The sequence below is a fragment of the Dunckerocampus dactyliophorus genome, chromosome 16 (genome assembly GCF_027744805.1).
Source record: "Dunckerocampus dactyliophorus isolate RoL2022-P2 chromosome 16, RoL_Ddac_1.1, whole genome shotgun sequence".
NCBI lineage: Eukaryota > Metazoa > Chordata > Actinopteri > Syngnathiformes > Syngnathidae > Dunckerocampus > Dunckerocampus dactyliophorus.
Genome location: NC_072834.1, coordinates 13,906,366 through 13,927,960, shown reverse-complemented (window position 1 = coordinate 13,927,960; position 21,595 = coordinate 13,906,366). Strand labels below are relative to the sequence as shown.

At 43.4% G+C, this 21,595-nt stretch overlaps 3 protein-coding genes across 5 annotated transcripts; all 3 read right to left on the bottom strand.

Annotated features, from left to right (window-relative positions):
- Window positions 1-457: 457 nt before the first annotated feature.
- Window positions 458-7,385, bottom strand: cct6a (chaperonin containing TCP1, subunit 6A (zeta 1)). The gene is made up of 13 exons (XM_054754446.1): window positions 7,182-7,385; window positions 6,594-6,657; window positions 6,335-6,469; window positions 3,621-3,794; window positions 3,393-3,496; window positions 3,057-3,327; window positions 2,749-2,831; window positions 2,021-2,117; window positions 1,808-1,955; window positions 1,600-1,733; window positions 961-1,063; window positions 805-877; window positions 458-733 (listed from the first exon to the last, which is right to left on the bottom strand). Exons 1-13 carry the CDS (start codon window positions 7,316-7,318, stop codon window positions 661-663), a joined length of 1,596 nt encoding a protein of 531 aa, XP_054610421.1. The 5' UTR covers window positions 7,319-7,385; the 3' UTR covers window positions 458-660.
- Window positions 7,386-7,686: 301 nt separating this feature from the next.
- Window positions 7,687-13,982, bottom strand: LOC129168793 (protein NipSnap homolog 2-like). Of its 2 annotated transcripts, XM_054754466.1 has the most exons (10): window positions 13,831-13,982; window positions 11,060-11,184; window positions 10,922-10,967; window positions 10,748-10,842; window positions 9,546-9,616; window positions 9,290-9,430; window positions 9,175-9,206; window positions 8,660-8,754; window positions 8,509-8,592; window positions 7,700-8,417 (listed from the first exon to the last, which is right to left on the bottom strand). In XM_054754466.1, exons 1-10 carry the CDS (start codon window positions 13,920-13,922, stop codon window positions 8,353-8,355), a joined length of 846 nt encoding a protein of 281 aa, XP_054610441.1. In that variant the 5' UTR covers window positions 13,923-13,982; the 3' UTR covers window positions 7,700-8,352. The 2 variants fall into 2 exon arrangements, with proteins under 2 accessions (XP_054610442.1, XP_054610441.1); XM_054754467.1 differs by lacking the exon at window positions 10,922-10,967 and having other exon boundaries at window positions 7,687-8,417.
- Window positions 13,983-14,329: 347 nt separating this feature from the next.
- mrps17 (mitochondrial ribosomal protein S17) lies at window positions 14,330-16,624 on the bottom strand. 2 transcript variants are annotated; one of them, XM_054754487.1, is made up of 3 exons: window positions 16,490-16,624; window positions 16,121-16,250; window positions 14,330-14,650 (listed from the first exon to the last, which is right to left on the bottom strand). In XM_054754487.1, the coding sequence occupies exons 2-3, from the start codon at window positions 16,241-16,243 to the stop codon at window positions 14,348-14,350; spliced, it is 426 nt and encodes a 141-aa protein (XP_054610462.1). In that variant the 5' UTR covers window positions 16,244-16,250; window positions 16,490-16,624; the 3' UTR covers window positions 14,330-14,347. The 2 variants fall into 2 exon arrangements, with proteins under 2 accessions (XP_054610462.1, XP_054610461.1); XM_054754486.1 differs by having other exon boundaries at window positions 16,494-16,624.
- Between the last annotated feature and the right edge of the window lie 4,971 nt (window positions 16,625-21,595).

Here is a 21,595-nt window from a genome sequence, read left to right as displayed (position 1 = left end):
GCCAATTGCATTAGATCAACAAGGTTTGCCAAACTTGTTTTGTATGACTTTATGACATGATGTATGACATATGCACCCTGCAATTGCATGGTGACCAGTCTGTACCCTACCTCTCGCCCGAAGTCAGCTGGGATGGGCTCCTGCATACCCCCGCAAATCTGGTGAGGACAGACGGCATAGAAAATGGATGGATGGATGGATGATGTTTTGAGGACATGTGTAGGAATATTTTATTGACATGCTGTATAGTAACTTTAGGACATGATGTAGAGTAGGACGTTTTTCAAACTACACACCAGCAGTAGTTCAGATCAGAGGGTATCACAGCGCTCTGAGTGGGAAGTGAAACAGCATCCACGATTTGAAAGTCAGTGAAGAGTAATCCAGGGCAGCCTCTATTACAGCATGAGAGGCTGCTATTGCTCCACAAGCAGGCCCATAAAGAAAGCAGTCAGCGTTGGAGGCGTAACATCTTTAATGGGCACACAGAACTTGCTGGCAGAAGAAGTCAGTGCTTTGAACATTTCAACAAAATGTCATAAATAAACAAATCCAATGGTTCTCAGGGGAGGAGTTGATTTTAAAACAAAACAAAACAAAACAAAAAAAAAACATGACTAGCGTGATGATGTTTTGTCTGCTTCACGAGACCTTCAACCTTTAACCTTTGAGAGAAGACATTCCGGCCCTCATGATCTCATCTACCAGCAGGATGTTACTGGCGATTACCGTGCTGTGGAGACAAAGGCAAAGTCAAAGGATGCTCCGATGTGTAGGTGCAGTAGATGTCAGCATTGTTCTCACCAGGAGTGAAGCAGCTGCTTCTTCACGCTGTAGTTGTCCCACACACCTGCCTCCCCCGCCACCATGGCCTCTCCTAAATACACCAAAACCCACCATCACCATCACCATCATCATCATTGTAGTAAACGACATCACATGACAGAGACATGTTTTAACCTGTGCTCAGGTCAACGCCCACCAGCTGACCAGACTCTTTATACTCAGTCTGCAGCTTCAGCAGCGTCTCCTGAGGGTCGTATCCCGAGTTCTGGGCCAGAACCTGTAGAATCACAGCAGAGGTCATTTGAGAAAGTATACAATACAGTACAGTACACACTTGGGATGACTCGGAGGGATTTCCCACAATGCATCTCTCTCTCACGTTATGTTCTCTCTAATTTAAGAACTGATATCTAGCAACTTTTCTTGATAACCAAAATCACTTAAGCTCTTCCATAAATAGCTATAGCATTGTACTGCCAAAAAATGTATCTCTTATGAGCTATTTTTGTTGTCATTGTTTTATTTGTGCAAACAAAAAGGTACCTTTAGTTGTATCAGGCATTAAACTGAAGAAACAAGGATGATGTAATAATTTTTTCATGACTGCATATCATATCATCCATCCATCCATTTTCTATACCGCTTCTCTTTAGGGTCGCGGGGGTATGCTGGAGCCTATCCAAGCTGACTTCAGGCAACAGGCGGGGTACACCCTGGGCTGGTCGCCAGCCAATCGCAGGGCACATATAGACAAACAACCATTCACACTCACATTCATATCATATCATATTGTATTGTAATTATTAGAATTACCTTGGGAATGACCAGGAGGGCGTCAGAAAAGGCTTGTACGCCGAGCTGGGCTCTTCCTTTCACGTTAGCTTTGTGCTTGATAAGAGCATCGGCCAGGGCCACCTCCAAGGCGCCAGCGCCAGACACAACGCAGCCTGAGAAGACACTAGGGGTCAGAGTTCGCCACACAGTCATGGAAGTGTTCACAAATAACAATTCTAATTCTCACCATCTTCGATGGCGTTCTTGACGGCCCGCAGGCCGTCCCTGACAGCGTCTTTGATCTGTGTGAGCGTGTGTTTGTTGGGACCTTTGACCAGCAGCGTGACCGAGCGAGGGTTCTCGCATTTCTCAATGAACGTGTACTTCTCCTCGCCCTGACAATAACGCAGGACGTCATCAACAGAACGTTTTGACAGGTGTGACCTCAGAGACAACTTACCAGCGTGTGCTCATACACGAGTCCCGCGTGGCCCAAACAATCTGGCGTGAGGTCATCCACTGAGTTCATGGCAATGCCGCCGCATGCCAGCGTCAGCCTGCCATGGAAGGAAACATGTCAGACATCTTTTAACCCCTTCTCATTCCAGTCCAAAAACTGAACAACCAACGTAACCAATGTTTCATTGGCTATTTAGAGGCATGTCCCGAGATCTCATGAGAGCAAAACATTTTAGTTATTGATAATTTTACTTGTTACAAAACAGAACAGTGGCAACAGCCTTGGAAACATGGATATTTTTCCATACTTGAGTTTCCATTTTCCAATTCAATACTTCCAGACCTGGAAATTCCATACTTGCATAGGAACCCTGAGTACAACATTTGCGTTTACTGAGCCTGCAAGTGTGATTGTATATATGTAATGCTGTATATCATTTAAATCTAAGCTTTCCACTCATGAAAAAAAAAGGGGTCAGCATAAAACCCAAGCGTTGTCGTGGAAACAGACGGGGGCAGTCAGAACATCAAGGGCATAAACACGATTGACATTGATTAGGTGTGTTTTGGCCATCGGAATACGCTCTGAGGGACAAAGGCTCTCTAATGCAGAGGATGAGACCAACGTTACTGTCGCACCTGCATGAGAGGATGGGAACACCATCATGGCATCCTGTGCTATCTGACATTCAAGTCACTAATGAGATGAGAACACAAGGACGTTTTCACCTTTCCATGTTCCTCCTCTTGGCTCTGCGCAGGGCGACAATGCCCTCCTTGGCCAGAGCATCCAGAGAGAAAGGGTCCACTCCCTAAACATGCAAAAGGGCAACATCAGTACACAACGAAAAGAGTTGATACTAGACTTTGTCGTGATCCGTTGAATACATGATGGGGAGGGCTGGCGTCCCTTCATGCAGAGGTACAGATCACAGTGACTCTGGCACAGTCTTGTGAACAGGGCGGGCCACGCTGGCATCCCTGGGTGTTCACTGTGCATTACAACACACGACTTAAAGGTTACATGACTGGCTTACCTTCTGGTTGATGACGACAAAGCCCTTCTCTCCATTGGGACACACTTTGTTCTTGAGGTCGATGATCTTGTGCACGCGCTCCGTGATGAACTTCCTCTCTGCGGCCACAAACTTCTCCCTCTCCTCGGCACTCTTGTAGAAGAAGCCCGAGTTGACCTCAGTCTTCTCATACTCCAGGGATACGTTACATGTCAGCACGTAGGCATCCTCCACACGCTTTTTCATGTCAGGGTGTCTCGCTCCGTGATCCAACACGAGGCCTTTGATCAGCCTTGAAAACACACACAAACGTCAACAGTGCTACATGGTAAGAGGTCAGCCAAGAAGTGAACTCACTGTGTGTCACAGTCTGTCTTATGTTTCATCTCCATGATCTCTACCATGTACAAGTCAATGGGCTCGTTGGGCTTAGCAATTGTCAACACTGCGTCCACCACAGCCTGGGGGGACAACACATCATTAATATGCAGTGACCTCCACCAAGGCTTCTAAACAGCTGTCAAATAGCATCTTCCACATGGCGTGATGACTCTAGGTTATTTGGCGGAGGTAACAACATCTGACCTCAGTGAGGAGGTCGGCCAGCTCAGCATGAACTTTGGTCCTGAGGGAGGTGCGTGCTACGTTGATGAGGGTCTCTCTGTCCATCTCACACGTCACCTTGACCTCCTCCAGAACAGCTAGAGCTTTTTCTTTGGCAGCGTCGAAGCCCTCAGCGATGATTCTTGGATGAAGACCCTGATGCACAAACAAAACAAAATAGAACTTAGTCCCGTAAGTGGTGGTCAGAAACAATTAAAATGTCCTTAAGTTGTTCTGTTTCTATCATCTTATGACCACCGAGACGGAGCTATGTAAAAAGTTAAAGGGATAGTCCAGATTTTTTGACATTAAGTTGTATGACATCCCCATCAGCATTGTAGTCCAATAACAAAGAAAATAACAAAGGCATTTTTGTGATGCAAATGTTTTTAATCTTTTGAACGCAACTCTTTACTTAATTGTCCCCAGCAACTAAGCGGAACTACGTTCTTCTTCACAGAAATCTGACCATACAACTTCATGTCAAAAAATCCGAACTATCCCTTTAAGTAATGCACGTAGCGCAGACGTAAATGTAATATCCGGTTAAGTAAAAAAAAAAAGGTAAAAGGACAGAATATATAGTAATACTAACATATATATTTGACTGTAAATAACCAAAGCAGAGTGGATGGATTAATGTAGAGAATTCAGCTAGAGTTGTTTTCTAAAATGAGAAATACCATCCATCCAAAAACACCTTCCTAGCAAATGCTTTTGTCTGTATTTTTTCAGTGGCGAAAAAAAAAAAAAAAAAAAAAATGGAACCAGGAAAAGAGGGCTTATAAATTATCCACTTCCACCATGGATATTCAAAAAAAAAAAATCCATTATGTTGTAATTTTGCTAATCGTAACGTTTTTGGGTGTGTGTGGGTTAGGGGTTGACAAATATTGCTGCCGTAAAATAGATGGCATACATTACACATGGCTAACATGTGACTACAGAAAAATACTCCAACACACCAGAAAAAGTAGCTAGATTTGTCGCCAAGAGCTTCTGCTCCGATCCCCCTCTCTCCTCTTCCTTTATGCACAGAGGGGGGTAAAGCAGGAGCCCGGCTCAGAGCGCTGACACACACAGCAGAGTGAAGGGTGAGAGACATCCGTGGCAAGATACAAGAGAAAAGCACAAATGCAGTCTAAAATCGATATGTTGGTCAATATATCGTGCTTAAAAGAAATATCCATATTTTAAAAATAGATATATCACCCAGCCCTATGTATATTAATGCTCTTATCTCATATCGGCTGATATATCGGTTATTGGCTTTTTCAGCCCCCAATATCGTTAAGTTGCAAAAGTAAGATAGGGCCCCTTTAAAGTAAAACGACTCTGAGGTCTTATGGTTTAATATTAGAGATGCTCCAATCAGAGTTTTATGCTGCTGATTCCGACACCGATCATCCATGCGTGAGATCGGCCGATACCAATCACATGGATTAACTGTACATTTTTCAATTTATTTATGATGAGTGGTATTGGACAGGGGCATCGTTAGACAATTCCAAGGGCCCCTAGCAAATAGATAATTATTTTTAAAAAGGGGTGGATTGCTTTTTTTTGCCTTTATTTGTCTGAAACAATTTTTGTACTATTTGACACTAACCTGAATTTAATTTGATGCCTGTTTTGGAGTAATACGAATACATGGAAACTGGGAACATGGGAAACTGTTCAATTATTTTTTAGCTCAAGATAACAAAATTAACAGAATAAATTCAGTGCCCAGGTTGCAGGGGGTCTCCAACTTTTATCACTATCAGAGCTGTCAACTATTTGATTTATTTATGATTGGCTACATTTAAATTGTACACTACTTTATTGACCAAGCAGATCTCCACTCCAGGCAGTGTGGCCATCGTCTTTATGCTATTTTGCACTCATTTGTCATTATGTAAAAAGGCATGAAGTCCGAATTCAACAGATTTCAGCTACAATAAAAAAAGTAAGAGTTGAAGCAAATATTCTTTGACCCTTTTGAGAGCTACACACCACCACCTCACGAGATAGGAGACCCCTTTCATGGTGTCACAATCATAGGGCTGGACACACCATGTGTTTGTTCATTAAACAACCACACAGAAATAGTGTTTTGAGGACAAGACATAATTAGTATAATGACAACAAGAGAGTAAAGTTGTTCAATGACACTTGAAAAGTTAGTACATACCCCATGAACGTGATATCCATTTCACCGTGGGACAAAAACAAGCTCCAAACTAACTGCATTGCCTTTTTGTTTAAAAACAAAATATTATTGTGTTAAAAACTCACATTTGGAGTCCGAAGACCAGAAGCTAGGCGGATAACTCCAGCTAACTGCTAGCTAGCTAGTTACCGCCAATGCAAAGTACAGCCAGTGACTGCTGGGCAACACGTGTAAACAAAGATGCAAGACTAGTCGAACTGAGCTGGACTTGGTAAGAGAGTGGTCAAACACGCTGGCATTGACTGGCATAGCCTATATCGGCTCAATAGAAGCAGAGTCATTTTGTGACACAGCAGACATGTAGGATTTGCCGCCACACACCGATTGGGTTTTTTGATGGTCTTTGAAGCGGGTTTATCGGCATACACCGCTGACTTTTTTTTTTTTTACGGAATCAGCCAAAATTGATCAGTGGCCGATCGGAGCATCCCCATTTAATATGTTAAGAATTGATTCATTAAAACTAAATTCTTATCAGTCTGACCTCTGACACGTAGAGGTCGGCCTGCTTCAGCAGCTCCCCAATGATGAGGACATTGGAGGTGGTCCCGTCCCCCGTGATGTCATCCTGGGCGGTGGCAACCTTGGCGATGAGAGACGCCGTTGGGTGCTGAATTTGCTAAAAATAAATAAATAATCCAAACAAATTATTATTTTGCAGGTGCATAAACAGCAAACTAAATTTGCTGACCTCATCCAGGAGGAGAACATGGTTAGCAGAGACAAAGCAGTAAAACGTTTACCATCTCATGTAACAGGACGTTGCCATCTTTGGTCAACTTGATGTCTCCTGCTCCAGAAACCAGCCTGCACGTCCACACAGATGAACCATGTTTAAAAACAGGTGTACAGCAAGCTTAAGTAATTGTTTAACTGAATAACGACCCATACTGCAGACTGGTCTATGGGCGATGAGCAACAAACCCACAAGATAGTCACTTTACTATTTGTTTAGATTTCTCAACGAGGATTTGACGCCTTTACGACGCCTGCTTGCTTGCTAACGTTAGCTGATGAAGGCGGATCACGATGACTGGGCAGGGCAACGTGCGCCGGGACTGTTAGCCAAGAGAGCAACTACCGCTAACTTAAAATTACATTGTCAAAGGGTAGGTAACTACACGGAGACAGGCGTCATAGTGCAATAAAAGCAGGATAGCGTGACAGAACGACAAATAACAAAACAAAAGAGCCTGCATAAAAACACAGCTACTTAGCTAGATAAACGCGTAGCTTAGCTTATCTTAGTTTAGTTTAGCTTAGCTTAGCTTAGCCTAGCCTAGCCTAGCCTAGCCTAGCACGCCGCACAAAAGCTCTTCAGCTGTACTTACATCTTCATGGTCCCCTTCGGTCCCAGGTTGCTCTTAAGGACGTCCTGGAGCCCCCGAGCCGCGCTTATGTTTACCGCCAAGGCGGCCTGGGCCCTGGCCACCTCCGCTTTCGGATTCAGAGCTTTAACGGCGGCCATGGCGAGCTAAGAGTAGAAGGTGCCGCTCAAAGTGAAGCTCAGTGGACTGAAAGGAAGGAAGGAAGCTTCCAGAAGCTGCACATGTGCTCCCTGACTTGTTCAGGGAACACGACTAGACTGGGACATTCCGTTTTCTTCTGTGTTTAATTGAAACAATAAATGCATTTTTGTGAAAGCAATGGTGAATTCACCAACTATGACAAGATAACTACTATTACATCAATTAAATGCAATTAATAAATTTATTTTTTTTTATTTTTCTCCTTTATCAATATGTTGTTCGTGTCACACATGACGTTTTGTGTACTTTCATTTAGTCCATGAGGATCAGATTTAATTGGATCCACACTATTTATGCTAAAACAGTCGTCTGCGTTTCGTTGAAATATGCTCTGGTAAAGTTCTAAGAATTCCGACTTCACTTGAAGGCAACACAACATGTCACGCCCACAACTACTCGGCTAGACATCACGTGACTTTGTCATAAGCAGACGTCGATTAGACGAACTACCTCAAGTTTATTTATGCTTACAATTCTAAATACGAGCACACTTCTTTTCATTCCCATGAGAAGTTTAATTCATTATGTACAACTTATTAAGCACAAAATATCACATATTTACCACAGTAAATCTCTCCTCCAGCCAGACAGCATTGACCATGTGACCTAAGTCAGTAAACCCATATACCGTGTGACCTAACAGTCAGTAAAGTAACAATCATTCTGTGAAGGCCCAAGCACACACCACCCTGCTGACATAATCTTTACAACTATTAAAAATGATTTACATTTATTCACTCCAGTAAGCTTCAAATGATGTTCAACATCGCCATGGAGACCAAAGTGCCACTTATCAATCTTATTGTAGATGGTTAAACATCTGTCTATCATAGTGATAAGCGCCTGTCAGTCAATCAATCACTCAATCGGTCAGTTGGTGTGTCTTCATCAGAAGAGGACAATGATGATGATGAAGAGTGGAGGTCAGCTTCTAGAAGCAAAAGCGTCTCTGGTGATCACGATGGGGCGGGGCTTACTTCAGGGGCGAGCTCTTCATGGGAATCATGACTCTCGACTCCATGTGCTGAATGAGAGGCACTGCCAGCAGGAGGGGACAGACAGACACACATTTAGGTTGCATTTGGACAACACAGGTGTGGTCATGTGATGTCCACAGCGGCCTACCCACCTGTGTAGTAAACCACCTCGTCCCAGCCTTCTCGCTGCCACGCCGCATTTCTGATATTTTCCCTCGACTGAAGATCTTTGTAGGCTGAAGGATAGGATGCAGGTTGAAAATAATATCAACTTCAGGACGTGAGCTTCAAGCGTCATCTCACCCCATAAGTGGTGAACTTGGTACAAACTTCCGATCTGGGAGAAGAAGCCACCCACTGCCTCCTGGTTCTGCTGGCGAATCTCGATGGCGCGCGCCCTGCAGAGCGTCACACGCAAGTCACGTTACCGGTCACACGGCTCGTTTATTGAATTAGTTTAACATTCATATTATACCCCTATCAGCTTTGAGCATCCTGCTGATGTCTTTGTATGATTCCATCCCAGTCAATCACAAGCTCGTGTGTGTGCGTGTGTGTATGTGTGTCCAAATTAATAAGTCAGTCACGTATCACATGACAATTATGTCGCATCAATCATGCGTTGTGTTTGAAGTCATGCAGAGAACATAAAAATACCGTAGACTCATTGTCTGCTACGATCTGCAAAAGCAATGAAACATCGTGATGAGGGACACAAAGACAACAACAATGGCTGCTCTCAAAAGACATCAACGTGTCAAAGAGCAGATGGCAAAGATAAAGAAGAAGATGAAGAAGATCAAGCAGGAAGGACTCACCAGTAGTTTCCCCACTCGATCATGGTGCCAGGCTGCAACACACACATACATAGTCAAGTCAGGTGACATTAGGACATTAAGACACTGTGCTGTGAGGACACAAAGAGGGAGTCACCCTGAGTTGGTAAGATCTCAGCTCGTAAATGTTGGGTCCAGGGCGAGGAACAGGTTCATTCCAAAAGCTGAACTCCAGTAGCAGCTGATTCCTGCGAGACAACAACATCTTCCCACGCTCTTGTCTGAATTCCAAAAACATCTGCGCGCACACACACACACACACACACATTTATGCTTCTGTTTGGGGGGGGGGTGGAATCAACATGTTGTTGTGATGACATCAAGTGTGAAGATGCAACAACAGCGATCATTACCTTGTTCTGCCTGAGTTTGCTCATCACCTCCGTAAGGGCGGGGTAACCTCCTCGATACCTCCACAGATGAACTAGACCACCAGGAGGAACATTCTTGAACAGGTGTACATGCAGGCAATGCTTCAAGTCACATTTTAAGTGTATGAAGAAGTGAAGCAGCATCAATTGTATATAAGTGTAAGCCTGGGGCGATAATAAATCAATTAATTGCACTCTAAATTGCATGCGTGTTTGTTTTCCTTGTCTCTCGCCTCCAAACAGGCAGGAAGAGGATTCACTCTGTACTCGGTCTCAGCACCTAAACACGTGTGTGCCATAGGGTGTTGAACGTAGTGAACCCTCTTGTCAGTCATCCAGTTTCTTTGTCTCCGTGGAGGAGGCGGGGCCGCTAGCATACACACACTACAGTAGTGATGAAAGATATCAATTTTAAAATGATTTAAGAGTTTATGTTTATATGGCGCCCGCTAGTGTGTGTTTCTTAAAACAGTAGTCCGGGAACATAGACGCATTGACGCATGTGTCAAGCTCAAACAGCGAAACCCCATGTCGGTGTGTGTATCGCTTTAAGAAAAAGACACGTGACCGATACAGTTGCTGTTTGGCCTGTCTGTGAGGCACCAAACTGTGTTTATAAGGTAGCGAGTCTGACTTCTGTCATCAGGGTGCAAAGTCTCAGCAATAAAAACAAATCTTTTGAAGCATAATTCTTCCATTTAATCCAGTGTGACATGGAGACTGAAAGAAAAGAAAGAATTTCGACGTGTGGGACCATTTTGAATGAATGAACGATACAAGACTTTACTTTGCTATAATAAGCATAATCGAGAGGCTTTTGCCTTTCATATAAGCCATTTCTGATTCTAAATGAGCACCTAAATGTGAAATTATTATTTATTGTTCCTACATCCTGACTTCTGTCGGGCACTAAATAATGTATTCAAATGAACCACTAATTAAAATTAAATGAACCACTAATGCAATTATATCATATGATATATTATAATTACATTTGGTCTCAAGATAATGTTGACAATGATATCATCTATCAGCAATAATTTGTGGGACAATATATCGTCCAGTAAAGTTTTTATCGTCACAGGCCTACACAGAATGCTGCTAACAAGCGATCACACAGTAGAGAAGGTGTGTCCAACGTGCGGCCCGAGACCCCCCTCCAGTAGAAGTACAGTGACAGTCACCTGCTTGGTCCTGTTCTCCATACCAAGTGTTCCATGTTCCTACAAGCTCACAGGGGTACTCGGGGTCAGCATGGATGGAAGGCAACACCCCCTCACTGAGAACACACACACATATGCACACAGTTAAGCGGATGTGGGCTGATGTGTGAGCGTCATCAGCAGCAAGTTTGTTACCAGAGGTCGTTGTAAGCATCGAGGCACTCGGGCTTCACGTTGTGAACTACAAAAGCGACACATTTTTTTTTTTTTTTTTAACTACATGAACTCGTTACACCTTGGTGAGACGTAGACTTTGCTCCTGGCAACACTCACACTGGATCTTGTACAGGTTGCTGTCCTCCTTCTTGGCCAGCAGGTGTGAGTGGGCGTCCTTCCTGGGGTCCACCTTCCTCACAAAGAGAGACTTGAACCAGCTGTCTTGGAATGCCGACATATTCCTGGAGTGAAGACACACAAGATAACAACATGTAGCAATTCCTAAACCACGCTGACATTGCTCCGATGCTGCTTGTTTATTCCTGCAAAGTTACAGCTATTAGTCTAAGTGTGATCATTAGTGTACACATCAACAAGAACTTGACTTGATATCACATGTGTCCATTTCATTCTGGCAAGGCTGTGAGCTCCACAGTAGATACTCGTGTATGGTGGCTGACAGAACGCACAGAAACCCAAAACATAATAACACCATAAAACAAATGCAACAGCAAAATACTGTAAAATAAAAATTCTGCAATCACATAAACGCTGCAGGATGAAAAACAAATGCAAGGAAAAAATGCTGCAAAAGCCAAAATCACAAACAAACCCCCAAAACAACTGCATTAGAGAAATACTGCAAGTTCACAGAACAAAACAAAAGTTAGCCAGGCTACCATGAGCATCAGACCCTGAAAATATTGTGAAGAGTCTTTGTTGGCCATAATATTTTACAGCATTGTACATCAACCAATTTACGTAGCTAATGTCAGCGTAGATCTGCTTCTGCTTTGTTCCGTGAACTTGCAGCATTTCTCTCATGCACCTGTTTTGAGTTTTTTTTTCTTTTGCATTTGTTTTTGATCTTGCAGCATTAATGTGATTGCATCATTTACGCATTGCATTTGTTGGTTTGGATCAGTTCTGTGTTTGGACGTTGCTTCGCATTTGCCCCTGTCGGCCACCGTAGTGTTAAGGCTTCATTATGCTGCAGCATCACGGCACCCACGGATGCCCCCTCCCGCCAAACCCAGTCGGAACTTGATTGGCTTTTTTAGTATATAATTTCTGATGTGTAGCCTTTCCTGTTTTTCCTTCCTCCGAAACAACCACTTAAATCTGCCAAAGTAAAAGACACAATGAAGCCAATAGAGGACAGTCTTAGTGGAAAAAAATGGCAATTATGAGCAGTTATATACTCTGCATTTATGTAATATATAGTCGCCATTGTTCATTAAAACTACTACACAGGAAGCTAACTAGCAAGTCAACGAGAGTTTTGGTTGCTCACTCATGAAAATATGACTCTAGTGCAGTGGTTCTCAACTGGTGGGTCGCGGGTCTATAAAAAAATAATATAATGGCCCAACCTCTGTGAATGCACCTCACATTCTTGTCTGTGCTATTTGCTTGCTACGTTGAAGCAAGGTGCATGCCATGTTTCTGGGTGACTGTTAAGCTTCAGTGGGAGTGGAAGGACATCGAGTGGAGACTCTCAGCACTGCAGCTCACATTGTGTTGAAAACAGTCCCTTTGGGTCACTTGTCAATGAGGGTTGATAGTGGGTCCCGCAGCCAAACAGGTTGAGAACCACTGCTCTACTGCCTAGGTTCCCAAAGTGCTATACAAACTGTCATGGGGGTACGTGAATAAAAATGAAAAACCACGAGTCCCTTTCACTCACAATTAAGTGCAATCACTCACAGCATCTGCACAGTGCAGAGAGCAAAGAGCAGAAAGAAGACAGCATGAACTTGTTCACTGCGCTGTGTGCATTACATGAACAAACAAGTGCGCATTAAGAGTGTTTCATCTTGAAGATTTCATTTATATTAGTGTTCCAATACCTGCACTGCACAGCGGTGAAAACCTGTCACTGTTTGTCTAGATGAGGGAGTGGATTAAAGAAAATGAGGCTTTATCGCTGGTTGTATGCATTTTTTGGATTTCTTGATACTGATTTATATGTTTGTTAAACTTTTCCCTTCAATCTGAAGTCAAATTAATATGCAGACTTAAATCGTGCAGACTTAAATCGTAAGTGGACAAAAAAGTGAAGCTCAAATTGAACCCTTTCAAACGAAAGCATCCCAAATTCCCACTGGAATAAAAGATGTGTAGTACAATGATTTGTATATATTTTTGTATAATTTTCCGACCTGGAAGTAGTATTAATCATGTTTAATATTTAAGTTAATTAATATTAAAAAGTTTTGTTTTTTTAAGTGTCCAAAAGTAGGGGGTACATGGCTTCAGGTCAAATGTCTGAAGGGGTAACGTTTGGGAACGGCTGCTCTAGCGTTTTGCCAAAGACTTGCAAGTTACGAGCTCCTCCCCCACCAAAGCACGAAAGCAGGATCAATACGCCATCAGAAGGTCCGGCAGAATGACCACGCTACAGCATAATTCTCCCTGAAGCTAAGCCGCTTCAGCACATGACAAAGAACACTATGATGATTAAGTAGTGTTCCAGCACTGTTCCACTTGTTTACAAGCTAGTGCCAACACTGACAAAGTTGACATGTGGGCTAAATGCCACAAAGTGCACATAACACTCAGCGACCTTGAATACACTTTACACAAACTCCATTTATGCAACTGCATCACACAACCACTATAAAATTTAAGAACAAAACAACGCTGACTCCAAATGGTGCTAGAAAGACTTTTAATAAGCAGCGGTTTAAAGAATTATAAAGACTTGGGGAATTGTTACAAAGTTTGAAGAGACGGTGGCTAACAGTACGTCACACAGACGTGAGCTAGCTAGCTTAGCCACTTAGCATGCTGGAGTTTGACATTGCTGATCCTCTGCATTTGAATAAATTCATTGGAGTTGCATTAGTGCGTCGGCCATGGCTGAGGTTATCTTCAAAAACACCAACCTGACGGAGACAAGAAGCTGGCCGTTCGTCCAAAGTCCATGTTTGATGGGTCTCAAGTACTTTGGCACTGTGTGAAGGACTAGCGCCGCCATGTTGGCTGTGGCAGGTCGCGGAGGAAGACGCCGGCGGAAGCATCTAGTTCTCTTGGGAACTACTTTGTTTCCAACCTTCAACTCTCAAACGTTACTTCATTAAAAGAACACCTTCATTTTTTTTACATTAAATGCGTTTGCACTCCTAAACTATAGAGTGAGCTCCTGAAAGCCGGCTAAAATACAAACTCTTCTATTCAATCATCTTCAACGTCTGTCATCTGTGATGACGTCACGTGCTGTTTTAAGAAACACACACTAGCGGGCGCCATATAAACATAAACTCTTAAATCATTTTAAATCGATATCTTTAAAAAATGAACAGTTTGATGTTTCTGACACCATCTTGTGTCATTCACGGTTTATTGTCAAAACAAAGTATTGAATTTTACCAGAGCAAAAAAACGACATGAATCTATAAATTGTTAATGTGAGGTGTGCGTTTCAGAGGGGTCAGCAGAGATGTTCAACTCCTGCAGCTTTTGGGACAAGGTCACGTGATCTGGAGAGGGAAGATGGTTGGTCGGAGGCTCCAGAAACTCTGTCCCTGCCACACGCTTTCCCGTCAGCGGGTCGACCACCCGACCCACCTTGTAGACCACCTCAGCCAGTTCATGTTTGACGTGTTTGGCTCGAGGCTCAGCCAGAGCTTTGAGCAGTACGACGTCGCCCACCGTGCACTGCTGCAAAGCATCGTGGGCAAAGTAGGTCTTCCTCCTGTTGTAATACTGAGGACAACAACAGAGGTTGTTAGATATGATTCATCAATGAACATAGTTTATGTCAAAGATGCTTTTACTTTAGGTTGCGGTCGCACTATTAGTCCAGTACTCTGGTCGCTACCAAAAATAATAATAAAAAAATACTTGGTAGTCACTTTGGTGTGGTCTGGTTTGCATTCACACCTGAATTTTTGTCAGTGGACCAAACAATGCTCTCAGTTAAGCATACAGTCGCGGCTCGATGGACGGCGTATTCGACTTGTACATTGGCGGAAGACCTCACGCACACACACAACAATATGACGTCTTCTGGGTCATATACACTTGTAGGACTTTCCTTTCTATGGCAGACATTTTGTCCGCTGACGTTTTACCTGCTGAGATGCAACAAACAGTACATAAATTATATAAAGATATCAAATAGGGTCCCAGAGATGTGCTACAAGGAGACGGCGTTTCTGAGGACTTCAATTAACTGTAATGAGTAACGACTAACTACTGTATTTACACTTCGGGGCTTACATGCAACGAGGCCTGTCACGATAACAAATTTTGCTGGACGATAACTGTCCTCCAATTAAATTGCACTTGAATAAATAATGAACATTGGGTATTATTCCTTAACATGAAAGCTTAACGTGTAGCTAACGACACTGTCTGTGAGCGTGCACCATTTTGCTCATATTTACTTTGCCGACCAAACGTCTAAGCATCGACTGTCAGGACGGCTCCACTGAACCTCGAGCAGCAGGTTTTTTTTCCCCAGTTGGGAAAACCGGTGCACATGCAAGTTCGTCGTATTCCCCTTCTTCGTCGCCATGAAGGAGGAATCTAAATCAAAAAGAGGAATCAGAATCGGGACCGGGAACGTTCAAATTCAAACGATGCCCAACCCCTGAGGTAAGTGATGTAAGTTACCTCACTCAGGACTAGAATCCGCCGTCATTCGGACCAAGACCAATCTCTCAGACGGTCTTGGCCCCCCTTTTTGGTCCAGTCCTGGCTTCAGTGGACCACGTTCACATTTGACCAAACCAAACATAAAAACAGCGCAAATTGACGAGAGTCCGTTTTAACCAGACCAAAAATGACAAGTGTCATCGTACGCTCTCAATGCTTATTGGATGTATGTTTGTGTAATGACAGGGGGTGCGGCCTAAGGACATCAACAAACTCTATCAGGGGCGTCAAACTCATGCCAGACACAGCAGGACTTCTTTCCAGCCGGTCTCTAAAGCAGGTGATTTTAATGATCAACACCTCCTTCAATTTGAGGGAAGGAGCTCATCCATTAAATCACATGCTGGAGAAACCTGACACATGTGCGCTATATCAAGGTGCACAATTGTTAGGCAGCTCCTTTTCCAAACACAAAATGGGACAAAATGGGATTTGTCTGAAAAATCAAATATTGCATTTTTGTTTCTTCATGTGCTTCAGTGAAAGTGAGTGTCTAGTACTTTGCTGAATGTTTACCTTCAGCAGGTATGGGTCCAGCACCAGCCTGGTCACACGCACTTTGGCCGTCTTCTGCATCTTGGTCCCGATGACCCTTCCAATGATCCATTTGGCATGGACGGACGCCTGTTTCACCGACATCCTTCTTCTACAAATTTGACAGGTCAAAAGTCATATATTTTGCTCCACGTTGGCAACAAAGCAATAATGACTGATTACTGGATTTCTCTTGGAGATTGTTAATTTCTCGTGGAGATTAAAAAAGTATCTATCATCAGATGCTAACGTTAGCTTCGGCTAACTAGCGAGGTGACTTTCCGTACCAAAATGGCGCCAGTCGTTACATGATAAACACCTATGAGCATGTCAATGTGTGGAAAACAATACCTACTGTTCCTTTTAGGAGTTATTTAACGAGAAGGTCAAAATCACCAACATCCTCTCTGGTCAACCTCCATCAACCTGCCATGCTCGGCCTCATTTGATGACGTCACTACGGCGAAAGCAGAGGGACAAACCGAACGACTATAATTTTTGCTTTGTCGCTCCAACGCGCAAATGTGCATGTGAAACTTTCCAGATCTGACTACATAACTGTGAACACCGCATTTACATTTGCAGTCCAAACACTCTTAAAAGCAAATGAAACTAACTCGTCAATTCGTGACCTCATGTTACTATTTTTTCCTTTTATAGTGACAAAGAGTAACATTATTGCCACTGGGAGGAGCAGAGAAATGTTTTTAGAAATGAGGGAACACATTAGAAGGCTCAAAGGCATTCTAATGTGGCATTCAAATGGTCCATTGTGAGTACACAGGAAGCAGTAAGAGGGCAAGACAGGAAGCAGTGAGAAGAACATCCCTGTTGCCAACGTCTGGCACCGTTTGTCTGGCCAAGTTGGTCCATTCTGGCCGGGTTTCAGACGACAGCAGAGTGGTGTGTATGTGTGTGCTCTAATCAGAACCATGTTGTGGTCCAGCAAATGTTTCCCATTTAAGGCAGCGAGCGCACCGCTGATATGCTTCTTCTGCAATGACTTCACTTTTTGCTTTGCAGAAAGGTCTGGACCTAATGTAATCATGTCATGTGCACACGTCATGCACTTTTGCTTGCTAGTAAAAATAGTCTGCAGTCTTCAGTGCATTATCAAAGCTTTAAGGGCCATATTACAATATTTATGTTTATCCGCACATAATCTCATATGTGACAAATGCTGAAAGTATTTGCAAAGGGGAGAGCTGACAGCACTTATCAGTCTCGCATCATTGGTGACATGACACATGTATGTTTTCAATGACAACACGCTAAATAACGCTGTGTATCGCACACTGGCTTTTGTTGCAGCGTATTACTCCCCGCGTGGAGTATTTGTCGTTAGATTAGAATATGAAGCTTATCATTGACATATTGGGAATGTTTGTTTTTCTAGAGATCATGTGTGGGCCAAAGACTGATAGTCCAAACACAGAAAAAAGGCTGTTTTTTTTCATATAGCTTCTTCGCTTGTCTACATTTAACTGGTTCTATCAAAATGGGCCCATGCTTACTTTGATTTTTCCCCTGTGGAAAAAGTTTGGACACCCCGATGTAGGTTTTATAATGGCCATAGTTTGACCCCGGAACTGATTATTTCTACTTCCATTATTGTTTCCAAATGGGTAGAAATGAGCCGTGTATCACTATTATGCATGTTTGATTAGTCACATCAATGTGGCTCACTGAGCTTCCTGGTTCGAGGAGGTGTGGGTGTGGCCTGAGGTGTGTATGAGTCATAGGTTTCAAACATGTCAGCCTGATGTGTTTATTTTCCCAGTGGATGGAGAACAGGCCAAATCAAAGTGTTGCCGTTTGAACTGTGGTCAAAAGTCACAAAGAGCCGAAAGCGATCGAAGCTCTAGGATCCACTTTGATCTACCTCTTCATTTTCTCCACAGTCAAACATCAGCTCGTGGTGATGATGACGAGGTGACGTGTGGCGACGTCGCGCTGACACACTTTTCTAAGCTTCATCGCTATGTGGACACGAAAACATATTTTCCGATTACTATTACGTTTGGTCTTTTGTCATAAGTCAGGCAGCCCACAGCTGGATTTTTATTGGGAGAATATTCTTTCCATAAAATTCAATATGAAACATTATGAAAATTATATTAACAGAGCAGCATATCTCGACCTGCTCTGGAGTGACTTTGGGGTGTTTAATCCAAAGTCAAATCAAATAAAAGTGAATAATATCAAAAGTGGGCCCCACATCCTTTAATTTGTCTGTTTGTGGCCCTCGACGCAAATAAGTTTGAACAACCCTGTCCGAAGTGACAAGTTTGTCTTTTCCACTCATGACTTTCTTCAGGCTAAATAGCGCCACCTGTTGCTTTGATATGTACTTGTCAATCTGTTTTTATGTAAATGCTAACATGCTAACAGGTTTAATGGCTCATCATCCCAACAAGCCCCCCCCAAACACACACACACACACACACACACAAACAGACACAGGTTAATTTAGTATGCACACTGGGTCCCGCACAAACAGCCTGCGTTGCCCCTTGGGCATTGGCAGCCTTCTGACTGAGTTAAGCGTGAACTGGCCGTCGCCAAGCTCCGCCCTTCATGGTGACCTTGTGTCACATGACATGGAGCGCCTCCTAGGTTGGATACAAAGAGCAGTTGTAGCGGCTCCAACATGTGTCGCCACAGCTAATGATGGCCATTACAAGCTGTTTATTTTGTGGTTAGCGTGCTAGTGTGTGTGTTGTTGTTGTCGCTGTGCACAGTGCCAAGTGTGTGTGTGTGTGTGTGTGAGAGCGCACTGACGTCAAGGTGTGACATCACCGCTAAGCTGCAGCCTCATAAATCATCTCAGGTTTGTTGGAGGTGTAACGTGTAGATCACATGTTGAGCTTGTCATCCATCTTTGTCTCCGTAGAAGAAGAAGCTGAAGAAGGCTGTGACATCACATGTAAACATAAATATGCTATTAAGAAATACAAAAAAATAGCAGTGGTTGGACTTCACTGATGCTGCTCATTATTTTTATGGACACAATTTGAGGCATGGCCAGTATGCTGAGGGTGGTCTCCGCATCCTGTTGGCTCCATCCAGGCTGAGGGAGGCCTTGGGCGTCTCAGAAGAAAAAAGGTGCCATTGAAGCTGCAACGTTCCATGTTCTGCCACAAGTGAAGCAGTTCAAGTATCTCCAAAAACGTGAAGTGCTTCATTTACTGCTTAGACCTTGCTTTATGCACTCGGAACAGAAAAGGGTCTTCCCCAAAGTGTCCCCACAAAGTTGGAAGCATACAATTGTCCAACATGTCTTGATGCAAAGATGAAGAATAAAGATTCATGCTGTGTCTCACTTCCGTACTTACACTTAGTCTTTTGAGTGCGTTAGTGCATTCACACCGAGAAGTACGGAAAAATGCAGTGCACTGTCAGTACCCTGATGTTACACTCAAAACAGTGAAAATGGTGAGTGCACACTGCTGGGTACTTGCCACACTCAATATTGGCCAATATTCTGCTCAGCAGAAGGGGAGGGACTATCAAACCTTTCCAAACTTAAAAAAGAGAGAAGAAGCGGGTAAACACGTGAGTGCACAGGTGGTACACGCAAGTGAGAAAAAGTCAGAACTAATTCATTTTTTTAAATTTATTTTTTATTCAGACAAAAGTAAACATACAGCAAATGTGGCATCACTTTCAGGTAAATTTCCAGAGTGAAATAGTGCCAGAACAGGCTACTGCAAAACCGAAAGGAAATAAGGAAATAGAAGTACACATGCATCCATCCATCCATTTTCGGGCGACAGGCGGGATACAACCTGGACTGGTCACCAGCCAATTGCAGTGCACATATAGACAAACAACCATTCACACTCACATTCATACCTATGGACAATTTAGAGTCGCCAATTAACCTAACATGCATGTTTTTGGAATGTGGGAGGAAACCGGAGTACCCGGAGAAAACCCACGCACGCACGGGGAGAACATGCAAACTCCACACAGAAATGCCCAAGGGAGAATCGAACCCAGGTCTAAAAGTACACATAATTAACTAAAAGTACACATAATTAACAAAATAAATGGTAAACAAGAAAATAAATAGAAAATGAAATGATAAACCAGGTGTTTCCTACAGGATTCAGGTCATTAATTAGATGAGATTGGTCCATGGCTTGTTTTGTCTGAGGTTGACAATAAAGAAAGCTACATTGTGAAATATGCTTTGCTGACCCTTTGAACCCACTCATATATAAAATACCATAGAATGGAAGTTGGGCTACCTCAAGTTCTCTGGTTTTGGACAGATTTGGATTTGGGACAGCACAACACTGTCAGAATTCTCATACTTAAAGTACGCGGTGTCTATAGTGTACTTATTGAAGTGTACTGACAGAAGTATTCCATTTAAGACACAGCCTCAGTCGAGCCCAGGCTCTGAGTGCTTTATTCGTCTCCATGATAGTGGTGCAACCCTGTACTTTAGTGCATTTGACGTGTGGACCGGTACCACATGTTGGAGCACAAACACACACTAGGCATTGAAGTGGGTCAGAGGTAACAATGTGGTATCACTTTGCGGTAAATCAAACATCCAGTCAGGAGGGATTGGGAGATATTCCCAAGTTGTGAAATCATCTCTTCCTGAATGGGTTGCCACCCCATCAACCCTCTTTTTGACCTAGGTCAGGACGGGCTCAGACTCCTGCTGCTCTGTGGGTTTCATGGAGGGTTTTCAAGGTTTAACTTGGAGAAGTTCCTTGTGTGGAGCCCTGGAAGTAAATCCCTGTGCTATAAGGTGACCTGCCGCCAATGTGGTTTAAATTGAACAAGTAACAACGCGATTGGCCCTTTTGAAGTCTTCTCCTCTTCTTAGTCTTTGCCAAACACAGTGATGTCACACAGCGACGTCTGATCCTTTAAGGCTCACAAATGACGAGTCAGCACAAACAAGGCAGGTCAGGAATGAAAAACAGACTTCCTCAAAACCACACTCCCTTTTAGGAACGATGCTCATGATCATCTTGCATAAGGGAGGACAGAAACGTCTCTCATCACAAGCGTCCTAATCCTTTCTGTCAGTCAAACAAACAAGCCACCATACAGTAGGTTTGTCATCCAAATCGTTAAAGGTTTGGTTTTATTGTTGACTTGAGGCACCTTTTACTACTGTGTGATCATTTCAACATTGTATGAGGTAGAAAACGCTAAAAGACGGTAAAGAAGTGTGTTACCTGTTGTAAAGAAGTGATGTGGTTTCACCCAGTTTTAATGTTTACATGCATTTCCATGCTCCACGCCGGTTCAAGGCCGAGGTTAAAGCTTCCTCCAATCCTGGCACCACGTCTGAAGCCACCACTTGTTCCGGCCGGAGGGGTCAGAGCAGGGGGGGGCGTGACCCTCCTTCAAGCCTCCCTCTACCCGTCCCTGGTTCTGGTTTCGGCAGTTAAAGACGTCGCCCACACGTCAGCCTACACCTCGAGTTCC

Excerpts from the sequence above, each read along its gene's own strand:
- cct6a (XM_054754446.1), bottom strand. The coding sequence starts at position 7,318 with ATGGCCGCCGTTAAAGCTCTGAATCCGAAAGCGGAGGTGGCCAGGGCC. Across the intron at positions 6,658-7,181 it reads CCGAAGGGGACCATGAAGAT|GCTGGTTTCTGGAGCAGGAG; the intron begins GTAAGTACAGCT and ends GTGGACGTGCAG. Across the intron at positions 1,734-1,807 it reads CAAGAACGCCATCGAAGATG|GCTGCGTTGTGTCTGGCGCT; the intron begins GTGAGAATTAGA and ends GTGTCTTCTCAG.
- LOC129168793 (XM_054754466.1), bottom strand. The coding sequence starts at position 13,922 with ATGGCGGCGCTAGTCCTTCACACAGTGCCAAAGTACTTGAGACCCATC. Across the intron at positions 10,843-10,921 it reads GATGCTTACAACGACCTCTG|TGAGGGGGTGTTGCCTTCCA; the intron begins GTAACAAACTTG and ends GTGTGTTCTCAG. Across the intron at positions 9,617-10,747 it reads TGGAGAACAGGACCAAGCAG|TTCATCTGTGGAGGTATCGA; the intron begins GTGACTGTCACT and ends CTGGTGGTCTAG.
- mrps17 (XM_054754487.1), bottom strand. The coding sequence starts at position 16,243 with ATGTCGGTGAAACAGGCGTCCGTCCATGCCAAATGGATCATTGGAAGG. Across the intron at positions 14,651-16,120 it reads TGGACCCATACCTGCTGAAG|TATTACAACAGGAGGAAGAC; the intron begins GTAAACATTCAG and ends TGTTGTCCTCAG.